At 36.2% G+C, this 12850-nt stretch overlaps 1 protein-coding gene across 2 annotated transcripts in view; it reads left to right on the top strand.

The window, feature by feature from the left end:
* The window catches only part of LOC114246922 (uncharacterized), a 39499-nt gene that overhangs the window by 6977 nt on the left and 19672 nt on the right, over positions 1 to 12850 (top strand). For both annotated transcript variants that reach the window (XM_028179673.2, XM_089730224.1), the window contains exons 2-4: positions 6730 to 7454; positions 9884 to 10000; positions 10084 to 10142. In XM_028179673.2, coding sequence (XP_028035474.2) covers positions 6730 to 7454; positions 9884 to 10000; positions 10084 to 10142 — 901 coding nt within the window. The remainder of the gene's footprint in view (positions 1 to 6729; positions 7455 to 9883; positions 10001 to 10083; positions 10143 to 12850) is intronic.

Here is a 12850-nt window from a genome sequence, read left to right on the forward strand (position 1 = left end):
CTGGCCCTCTTGTCCAGATTTGAATCCGTTAGATTACAAGATATGGAAACACTTGGAGGAAAAGGCGTGCTCAAAGCCTCATTCCAATTTGGAGTCACTCAAGACATCCTTGATTAAGGCAGCCGCCGATATTGACATGGACCTCGTTCGTGCTGCGATAGACGACTGGCCGCGCAGATTGAAGGCCTGTATTCAAAATCACGGAGATCATTTTGAATAAACATTAGTGTCATAAGAATCTATGTTTTGTTAAGTTCATTTTGGTATATGAATGGTTACATAATGAATAAACTTGTTTCAATTATTTTACATTAAACATGTGACAGAATTTATGACCTGACTAGGTACATTTATATAAGTTTATATTTTAAAAGTTTATTTTTTTTTAAATCTTTTTTTTTAATAATTATGAACCATAAATACCAAAGTAAACCATGGACTTTGATATCTTGAGAGTTAGATAAATAACTAGATTCACCTATCACTAGGGGAACCGATCAGGCTACGCACCGCCTATACTTGGTACAGTGAGAGCGGTGAACTTTGGCGCAGCCGCTTCGTGCCAGTATTGACAGGGCCTTTCGGTGCGGCGTCCTCTGTGTTAGTATTGGAACCTGAAAGTGGAGACGCTCTATGCTGATTACAAACCGCTATAGACTTTATTTCTTCGGTAGGTGGACGAGCTTACAGCCCACCTGGTGTTAAGTGGTTACTGGAGCCCATAGACATCTACAACGTAAATGCGCCACCCACCTTGAGATATATGTTCTAAGGTCTCATGTATAGTTACAACTGCTGCCCCACCCTTCAAACCGAAACGTATTACTGCTTTACGGCAGAAATAGGCAGGGTGGTGGTACTTACCCGTGCGGACTCACAAGAGGCCCTACCACCAGTAAAAGTCGGCAGTTCGTTGCCGAGTGAACGAATCATGTCGGGCAGTGCTCCAATTCTGCGAGTACCTACACCGTCTTGCAGAAGCGAACGACGAGGCGTTAAAGAATGCTCTTTCAATACGAACCGACTAAAATCCGAGCGCTTGTAGTGTTTCGGCCCCCCTTCGTGTACTGTTTTGGGGATCGGCAAGAAAACTAAGTCCAAGTTGGTCTGGACAGATCTTGTGACTTTCGGACCAACAAGAAATTACAAGAGAAATGCAATGTTTTTCTCGTAATCAAAGGATAAATAGTCAAATTTAAATAATATTAAATAAATTAGTTGGTCAAAAATTGATTTACTACTCAATTACATTTGATAAGACAGATTTATTGATTGAGGAGTCTTATATTATTAAGGGGTTTTCAAAATCGAATTTCTTCTCGATTTTATTATTATGTTTAGTTAACTTTAATATTCTGGTTAATAAAAATATATATTGCGTGAACCGAAACTACTGGGTACGGTCAATAATACATATTTATTAAGAATACTTAGGTACTTGTGGTCCAGAGTACGTGCAGGATACTTACTTGACTTTGAATAAAACAATATACATATATGAATAAAACATACTTCTGTACATACGTAGGAAATGGAACGAATTTTAAAATGTATGGCAGAGGAATAGGAAAAACAATCATTGTGTTAGTAGTAGCCTTGATCAGCATAATGTTGTTATCGGAACTAAAATCGAAATAATAATATGTATTATAGTTCATGTAGTGAACTGTAGTTAACATTTAGTGTGTAGGTATATCGAAATACTTTACTAATATATCATTTAATATTATAATATATCATATAATATATAAATCGGTATGTAAAATGTTATAAGATGAAAATATGGTAAGTGGTAACGGTCGCTCATGGACATCAGCAATGGCAGGAGTCATTGATACTAAATCTACTATGTAGATGTCTCCAGCTCTATCACGTAGGTTAATGCTCCGGTGATACGATCTTCAAGTTTAAATAAGTAATACTGACCTTACTCAATACTACGAGAAATATCTGATCGAAGTGAATCATATGGGAGCGACAACTCTATTATCAAATTGAAAGGTATCAGTAGGTAATGATACGTCAGTAATACGTAGGTATTATTAGACGCTTCAATGTATCCTTGTGAATATTATAACAGCAGAACATAACCTGGTTATGCTTGCTTCGCTGTAACTCCCAATACTTGCGTTAGGCAGGGACTCGGCTGAACCCCTAATATTCAACCACTGAGTTTCTCGTCGGATCTACTCAGTGATCAGTGGTAGATTCAGCGAAGCACTGCTCTTTCTAGGACAGATGTTAGGACATTTTGACGTCTTGTACTCGCCCACGAATAAAGGCGAAGCCATCATGGTTCCTCGAGTCTACTGGCATATAGATAGGCAAAAAAACTCAGATTTTCCTTGTAGTCCATGAGTCACTATGACCACTCTCCATCCGGTGGGCTGCATGCTCGTCCGCCTTCAAAAGAATATAGATACACAAAAAATATTCAAAGCATGTAAGTGGATTGGACTATCCAAGAAACATTCCCCGGAGGCCAATAACAACTATTACGTTTGAACGCAATCAAATTAACAATATAACAAATACAAACAAACAAAACCACAAACATATGTAAGTGCGCATCATATCACGAGTATAAACAGTTTTTTTCCTTTCATTTCTCCTTAGAGATAATTGTCATATAACTCATGATATATGTACATATTTGTTATTCGAACAAAAATGAACTAAATTCAACCTCTAAAAGTTAATAATAGAACGCTAAGAATCGGCGTGACGTTGGTGGAACGTTTTCAGATAAAAACATATCAAAAGGTATGCCCTTCATTATAGGGTATATAAAACCTCACGAATTCTATGAAATCGTGCTAATTATGAACATTGCTTTGTTTAAATATTACTTATTGCAATTACCACCTAACCGTAGGTAACAAACTGAATAGCACAATAGTCGGAAATTGTCTTTTGTATTGCACTGGGTTGAAGAACTGACGACGCACCTATTATTAAATCGTTACTGGACCTCATACACAACATAAATGTCACACCACCTTGAGGTTTAAGTCTTAATTTTATTGTAAAGCTACAATTTACCCTTCGAACTGGAATTCGCGACTTCTTCGCGGTCTGGGCAGAATGTTTTAATATTTCCGATAAAACTTCGTTAGGATAACATGGAACATTAGTGGTGACCACAACTAATGGGATCCTTAATTAATTATAAGTCAAAAAAAGAATTGAGTGCTATTAATCGGTATCCGTGGTCACCCTACCAGCAAGCTGACGCTTGTGCAGCCAATTGCGGTAGGTCGGGGTACAAATCGTACAGTGGTACAGTGATCTGATCAAACTCAATATTCTTGTTATAAAATGACATATCTGTTTCATTTTAGAGGCTTTATTTCTCCGAAAGTATAACGAGACCTTATTTATAAACAATTTTTTTTCTTCATATTTCGTTTTCGGTTTTACAATTACTTTTGCTTTGTTACACTCCCTATGTTCTTGCTGTTATCAGAAAAGACTTACAAGCTCGTATAAGATCATAAAACAATATCCAGCCAAGAGTATGTTCTAAGAAGTCGAATATATTCTCGTTCCATTTCATGATAAATGCGAGAGGAATTTTAGGGGATTTATTTAAGATAACTGTCGGTCGAAGTAATTAATTATCAGTCATCTGCGGACTCAGATCTTCGTTTTAGTTTTCTATATCGGTACCATCGTTTTCCCTATTTCTGTGGCAAAGCAATCATGTATTCTGATTTTTAAAGCGGAATAGCAGATTTCCAAATATTAATTAAACGCAATATCTAGACGCGTATAATCCCGTTGAGGTTTCTAAGGGCTCCAATCAACGTGTATCTGGTGCACAATTAAATTGACATAATTTACATTAAATTGATATTAACAAGTATATTGTATTGTTAGCAAAACAGTTGGACATTTTCGATCGTTCGTCTATACTAAAATAATCAACATATTTAGGTGTCTACTATCTAATTATAAGATTCTAGATCATGACTAGATCTGTCCTTAAGTTTTGCAATTGAATTCATTCCGTCTGACATCAATAAACGTTTCGAGGGGATAAAAATGTTAAATTACAAAAATGTAAACGATCTTTTAAATCACATTTTAATAAAGCAATGAATATGATAATGCAGGGAGCATTGTTTTTGCAATATGTCGCTGCTAAGTGATGTAGACCCACCCGGTATTTGTTGTTGAGATTCCGTTGCTATTTGCTTATTCATAAGAATGCGCTCGGAAACAACATTGAACATTCTTGTTTCTACACGATTCCAGAAATTCAAGGATTTTTCTTCATTTCAAAAACGTTTAGGTACTTCAATTGTAATACAAGGTATATTTTACAAACTCCAACATATTCGTCTTGATGACATAGGGAATAATTTACGTTCGTATGATTTTTGAATGATTCAATGCCGATCGATTCAGTTAATCCAATCACATACAGTCTGAATATAAGCGCTACAAAATGCTGTGTTTATATTTTAATAATAACGCAAAAGATAGCCTCCGTAATAACGTTTACCATTATGTTAGAAACTTACACAGAGTTTTCAATGTGAATTGGTTTCGGTTCGTCGAACGGGTCAGCTATATCAAACTTAAAAAAGCTCAGACACACAGACAGTTCATATATTATTCTATCAATTTGCAATAGTCAACAAGAACGAAATGATTTAGATTTTGTTTGTTAATTTATTTAATAACTAGCGACCCGCCCTCGCTTCGCTTCGGAAACATTAAAACACACATGAAACCAAAAAAAATTAATAAAAAAAGTAGCCTATGTTCATCAGGGACAATGTCGGCATCTAATGGAAAAAGAATTTTTCAAATCGGTCCAGTAGTTTCGGAGCCTATTCGAAACAAACAAACAAACAAATCTTTCCTCTTTATAATATTAGTATAGATAGTCGAAGTCGTCGTGGCCTAAAAGATAAGACGTCCGGTGCAATAGTGTTGAAGCGATGTACCGGTGTTAGAATCCCGCAGGCGGGTACCAATTTTTCTAATGAAATACGTACTCAACAAATGTTCACGATTGACTTCCACGGTGAAGGAATAACATCGTGTAATAAAAGTGAAACCCGCAAAATTATAATTTGCGTAATTACTGGTGGTAGGACCTGTTGTGAGTCCGCGCGGGTAGGTACCACCGCCCTGCCTATTTCTGCCGTGAAGCAGTAATGCGTTTCGGTTTGAAGGGTGGGGCAGCCGTTGTAACTATACTGAGACCTTACAACTTATATCTCAAGGTGGGTGGCGCATTTACGTTGTAGATGTCTATGGGCTCCAGTAACCACTTAACATCAGGTGGGCTGTGAGCTCGTCCACCCATCTAAGCAATAAAAAAAAATTATAATAATAGTTACAACCATTCTAAATAGATCAGTGACTAAATTTAAAAGTCGATACGATGTGAGTTGGTTAAGATGCTTCTTTATCGGATGAAGGTATCCGATTGTGTAAATATAGTCGGTATAGGCGTTAGTTTTGCCATTTCATCAGAATTATCGCAGAATCTACACAGATTGGGTGGCAAAAGCAACATTATGATTAAAACTTGTTACTTTCAGTACTCCCTTATCCTTAACTACATGAAATCAACTGTTTAACTAAAGGAAGTACTTACCTTCTATCGAGGGAGAGTACATAATGATACACACTAAGCTGCTTATCAATAAACGCAGTGTAATTAATCCTAACTACATCGCTTTTGTCTCTTTCTATTGTTTTTAAAGCAGACAGTCGATTAATAAGGCGGTCTGTAACTATTCCTTGCTATTCACTACGTTATTATCAAGACCGTAAATGTATTCATATTAATTGATGTTTTCATATGAAACATTTCACCGTGAAGCTATGTACTGGTTTGTAGCAAACAAATTACGATACAATAAATCTAACGCCCCTAAGAATATTGAGAAATTATTTTTTACAATTCAGTACTTTGAAAGGTTTTTAGTAACTTGTCAAAATAAAAACAAGAGGCTTTTTAAAAAATCGTGTTTAATACTATGTATATCATTACATATTAGTTTTTTATTAATATGATTATTCTGTAATCAATTAGTGTAAAGAAGCATTCGTGGTTTGATAACTCGGTCCTGCCAATGCTCCAAAGTTGAGTAGTGGTTTTAATGCCCTGGTGTGTAATATCTCCGAATATAAAAACGCCAACTGTTTTAATTTTTTTCATTATGTTAACAACATTATCGTTTCAACCGGATACTGTATTTTTCGGAACATTCGTTTATCGATCAGTCATAATAGGACTTCGCACGTAACTCGGCGCGTGGTTATCGCGTTAGTTGCATAACATGACCGCTATACCGTCTGCCGTCATGGACTCTGCGTTTGGGGCTTACTCAAGAGTCGGAGTCGACGTTTATCGGCGCTGCAACCGGTTGCCGTGCTCTCGGCCAAGTTCAACACTACTTACGCTTGTACAAAACAGTAGCGATAAAATAAAATATTACGTGCAATTAACACGTTTTCCTAGATTTCTTCTTTGTATTATAGCTATCAGTATGTTGTGTGGTTGAAATTAAAGAACGTCAATTGTTGATGTACGAGCGATTTCTTAAACTGTATACGTAAGGAAACCGTTCTCGAAAAGGAAGGACCCAGTGGCATGCACGTAGTGTAACAAAAATAATTGACGAATAGGGCCTGCGGTTCGGAGGACATTATTTTTTATTTCGACTTTGATAACATTGTATAATAAATACATTATTTTTGATGCAGGTACACATTCAAGATGAGCGGATTTTGCCAATACATCCAGACTCGCCGATTATGCCTTTAGCTTTGGCTCATCAGTCTATAACGTTGTCACTGCCGTTTCGATTGCAATTACACAGTCGTACGACACAAGAAGCATTAAATCTGGAGGAAGACAGTTCGGATTCCAACATGCTTAACAGCTTTCAAATAAACAACTTCGATGATGATGAACCTTCTTGGGATCCTCCGGATATGCCTCCTACTCATTCCTATGAGACGCCACAGCAACACGTCGTAACCTCCACGATTGTATCGGGCCAATTCGAAATAGACGAATCTCAGGCGGCACTAGCTCACCATTCAGCTATGGATCATTGCGGTTTCCTACCGAAGCCAGAAAAACAGCCCGATCTACAAGATGAAAGCTTTAAAATGGATACTGATGATCAATCTGCGCACTCTTACACTTTAGATTCCTCATCTGAGAACTCCACGCCGAAGTTTGACGGCGGAAACGTCACTTCTGGCACAGGATCGGAACAAGAGCTTAGTGCGCCTCCGATTTGTTTGAGGTCCGTCTTGGAGTCGCGTCGCTGTGGACAGGTAGTGAAACAAATTACAAATAAAGTAGTGAGGCACGCGCGCTTCAACAAAGTACTGAGGGAACAAGATTTGTGGTGCATAGATTGCAAGCTGATGCCCGTACTTCCCGTGACTGGCAAATGCGGACACACCAGATGCACAAAGTAAGCAATTAATTTTTTAAAGTATAATAACGATAACACGCCTAAAGGTTATTTATTAGACCGACGCGTTTTTATATTTTCAAACAGTACATTTTGTTTTTATATTAATCACACTGGGTGACGTCTACAAAATCGTTATAACATTAGACTTCTTTAAATTCATTAAAAACCATCGACAAATTAAAGTCATATAAAATCGACTTATTTTTCACGCCCAGGTGTCGAAGTTCGTGGAAAATAACGAACACCTATTAAATAAATACAATCACGAACATGTTCATAAAATGCAATCGATTCTTAGTAATAACAACAAGTTACAACTTTCTTGAAATTGAAATATAATTGTTCTTGATGAAGTATACGTCAAACAATGTATCTTAACAATCTAGACTGCGCTATTAGAGGGCTGCCTATCGATTTAAAGACGTATTGTTGTAGCCCCTGAAGGTTTTGCAGTTTCTAGGTAATGAAAATTCATTCGAATCAAATAATTAGAAATCATAGTGAATGATTCGATCGTCCAATTTTTTATAATTGTGTAAGTCTGTTTGCTTGTATTTACACGTCGTCTTTCCGAACCAGTTGATACTTCATTCAATTGTTGACTCTTCAGGAAAGGCTTAGAAAACATAATCTTCATCTACAATAAGTCGCGAATAGTCATTTTAACAAAATTCAAAATGAAGTGTGGGCGAGATTCATTAGTATTCTGAAAAATGTGTTTTGTCCGAACCTTTGTTACAGAAAAAAAAACCCGCTCTGTGTAAAATAATAACGATTTGTCTATTGAAACGTTCGAAAAATGTATTTCATACGTTTATTGTTGTTACGTCTGGGAAAAAAACTGATTAAATTTATTGTTATTGAACCTTGGTGTCGCCCTAATGTCACCCTGAAGCATACTTCTACATACTTACCTTTCACATGTACACGACTTAAAATTAAATATGCTCACCGGGGTTTTTTTATTACTTAGATGTGTGGACGAGCTCACAGGCCACCTGGTGTTAAGTGGTAACGAGCCCTAAAACATTTACAACGAAAATACGCCACCCACCTTGAGATTTAAGTTCTAAGGTTTCAGTATAGTTACAACGACTACCCCACCCTTCAAACCGAAACGCATTGCTGCTTCACGGCAGAAATAGGCGGGGTGGTGGTACCTACTCGTGCGGACTCACAAGAGGTCATATCACCAGTAATTACACAAATTATAATTGTGCGGGTTTGATTTTTATTATACGATGTTATTCCTTCACCGTGGAAGTCAATCGTGAACATTTGTTAGATACGTATTTCATTAGAAAAAATGGTACCCGCCTGCGGGTTTCGAACACCGTTACATCGGTAGATACGAATGCACCGGACGTCTTATCCTTTAGCCCACGACGACTTAGGGCAATATGGACATGGACCGAAGACGGGATCCTTTACTATAAAATCGAATGAAATAGCCCTACCTACTCGTATTGCATAGACGTCATAGTCAAATCCGCAATCCAAGTGAAAGAAGATACCGGACCAGTCTATATTACGTGTTTTGCTACGAAGAATAAAATTTAGGCTCTGTGGAGTAAGCAAAAGTTTTTAGAGCATTTGATATGCACTTTTGTTTGTTAGCGCATATACTAGTCAAAACGTGTGCTTAGTGCGAGTTTACTAACTTTCTCGATAAGCGATAGCGTAAAAGTTAACCCAATTTTGTATGCAGTTGGAACAGCGCCCCTAGCGGCAAATGTACGCAAACGATCCCATTTCATACAAATATGAGCTAACTTTTACGCTATCGAGAACGTCAAAAAACTCGCACTAAGCACAACGTTGATGCCATTGTGCCCTCCGTATCAGAGTAGCGGTTGGGTGAAACTGCGCATCGCTACCGTCCGGTCGCCGTGACATATTGTGTTATAATATGATAATAGTACACTCCGGCTTTGTACAAGCTAGTACATGTGAAAAGGAACTTAACTAAATAACAATGTCATTTGTTCACAGAAATAGCACGATGATAAAGTACATTCATTCTATGTATATATAAGTACCATTTTCTCTTTCTGTTTGTCGACCGAAAATATTTTTATTTTTGTTCAGTAACTATTGACTAACTTTACTGTTTTATTATTTATTTTTGGCTAAATGATCTATTAAAAAAAATGAGGGAGAGGAGTGAGTGTTAAGATGACGGCTGATAAAAGAGAATGAAATAGAAAAATTAGCTTTGCCTGAGGAAAAAAAGTAGATCTATTAAAAATCACATAGATCGAATCTAAATGTTGAGGCGTCGGTGATTACATTTGAATTTCAATCGCTGGACAAAAATTGAAGTGTAGATAGTGCCTTAATTTTTTGTACACATTGCAAAAATTACTTATAATTTCATTATTCAGCGCGCTCATCGAGTATAATTACAAGGCTTGATCTCGTTTTAGGTGTATCAAAGGAAACGGCCATTGTCCTTGCGGAGAACCACAGCCCGAGAACTTGCACGTTAACACGCTCATACAAGAACTAACCGCGAAGATACTGCTACATAATAAAACTTTAGGGTACGGTATAAGATTATAACTTTTTATTTCTTTTTTTATCGAAATCGCTGTGGACAAACATTTTTTTTTTTTTAAATCAACAGGTACGATTCGCCGAGATTCTCGCATATGCCAACTCCGTCAACTTCAACAGATTCACGAGGTAAAGTATGTTTTATTATGTATAACATATTATGCCTCAGTCAGTTTTGTTAATGTTTCGTAAATGCTAATATTCGGAGACCGAAGTAATATAACCGTGTGACGTAAGAAAGTGTGGCAACATACAAGTTGGCAACGCACTACACGCTTATGACATAAAATTACAAAATAAAGTATATATATAATAAAATACATTCAGTTCGATTGTCATATATTTTTTTCAATAATACGATAACTTGTATGCGTTTTCTTTATCGTAATAATAAATAAGCTATTTTTAGACTTAGCTATCGGGGATGGCTACATTGTCTTAATAATGCGATACTTTGTACGCCAACAATATGAAGATTTGCGGGGTTTTTTTTTTGGTACAGTTAATATTTTTAATAAAAATTTTAATGTAAATATATTTGCCACTGATCCGCTCGACGCTATTGCGAACTTTGCTACAATAGGCTTAAAATAATATACTAACACACTAACATAACATAAGTATTAAAAAACTAACAGCAATTGAAAAGCGCATTGGCGATTTTGCCCTGTCGAGATTCAAGATCAGATATAATCTAACGGAAAATGTTTTCCGTCATGGAACTAAACCATATGTTCCGTGCTTAATTGTTTGGGGCTTGACAAAGATATCATTGACATTTACACATTATTTTCTATGTCGAAAATGTATTAAAAGTTTTTATTTATTTTAGTTTTAAATTTTTAATATTCATTTAAGTTTATAATTTATTTAAGTTTAATTTAATTTAATGCTTTATGTTAAGTTAAATATGCCCGTAGTGTCTCAAAACCCGAATGCCAACACGCGGAGAGACGTGTGGTCTAAATTCAAATGATTTATTTTAAATGTTCCATCCCTTAGACTGGAATACTTGATTAGTCCAGTGAAAATAAGCGGAACGTGAACACCTTATCTTACCTATACTACCAGCAAATGTTTGGTTACCAGCACAATAATCCAAAGGAGTTCTAATGTCAATTATTTTGACCAGTGACTCTTTAAACATTTCATTTGTGGAATTACACATTTTCTTAACGCTTATTTTTGTTTGCGTAAGGAAACATCCAGAACAGTAAGTGGAATTGCGAAAAAATCTTAATACAGTATGGAATTGACTTGTTAATAAATGTTCGAAAACGTAATGTAGAGATATTTATTATAGTAAAGTAACTTTCCCATGAAGTTTTACTTACGTTGAGATAATTATCGTATCGTTGAAAGTATTTTATCAGCTTAGAACGGATACGGTGTTGTGTTACTACAAATGCCTATGCTTGTATTCTGAATGGGCCTCTCTTGGTGGGGACACATGATACTCTATGGGAACGTCATATTGCTGACTGCTAGAAGAAATTAAGAGCCCCTTGCTGACATCGCTGTGCGAACAGTAAAGTAATAAATATTATAGTTACTACATCAGTTGCATAAACTCAGTACGTCAATAGAATATTAATTTTTTTATCAGTTTTTTGCATTCTATAAAATTATGTAATAAAAGAAAACACGATAATATTACGGGATGTTAGTATTGATTCATTAATACTGTATTCCTCGAAAAATGTTTTAAACTTAGGTTAAATCTTTATCCTAGTGAATAGAAATCCCGTTAAGCTGATTCGTGGCGTAGGCGTTTGCAGTAATGATCGCACACCGACAAGGCTATTATGTAAATCGGCCATTTGTTTGTTACATTGCCGTTATGTAACAACATTGTCGGCGATGCAATGGAGAACGCCACGCCGCACCGCCCGGGTCGCAGGTTACATCGGCTCGGAATATAGGTCTCGCTGTCCACCATGAATTTATTCTTACAAAGAATTAGAGAGAGAAATAGAGAGAGAGAGAGAGAGAGAGAGTATATTTTATTGTACATAAAATAAATATTAAGAAAATTAGAATTAGAAAATAAATCCGTTTTATTTTTTTAAATCTGCATAAAGATTATTTGGTAGTATTCTCTGCTAGTGTAGACAGCTCCATCGTACTTATTTGTGCCGCGAAGTAATCACGCCTTTCTGTTTGAAGATTATGAAGACCGTTATGTTTCTCTTTAATGTTATTCTTCTTCGGCTATAGGTAAAACCAAAGTATGGCTTTTTCTTACAAAAAACAACGTAATGTACTGAAGTAAACGTACTAAAGTAATGTATAATGGGTCGTCATGAGATGAGGAAGATATTTTTAAACAGACATCACATAGAAATTACAGATTTTCTGTAGTGAACATTTGTATAAAATCATGGTCTATTGAAATCTCCACCAAGTAATTTATATCGCCACGTGACGCCACGTAATTTTGGTTGGCAGCGGCTTGGCTCTGTCCTTGGTATTGCTGACGTCCATGGGCGACGGTAACCATTCACCATCAGGTGGACCGTATGCTCGTCTTCCGATAAAGGCAATGAAAAAAAACCCGAAGCAACATAAAACTAACTCAGCATTAAAGAGACTGGAAATATATAAATCAATGTATGTCTGTTTGTTCGTAATTTACGCGCTGCCCATCCATCGCATTGTGATAAAACTTTTGTGAAACTATTTTTTTAAATACCAGTGGTCCCGCAGTAGTTGAAATTCGACTTTAATTAATTGAAATTATAAGTTTGTACACTATTATGATTCTATTGTCAAACAGTCAAAGATTATTTATTATACACGTACTTCTATAATCACAGATTTCGCCAAGACTACACTTT

Source organism: Bombyx mandarina, chromosome 01 (genome assembly GCF_030267445.1).
Source record: "Bombyx mandarina strain Sakado chromosome 01, ASM3026744v2".
Classification (NCBI taxonomy): domain Eukaryota; kingdom Metazoa; phylum Arthropoda; class Insecta; order Lepidoptera; family Bombycidae; genus Bombyx; species Bombyx mandarina.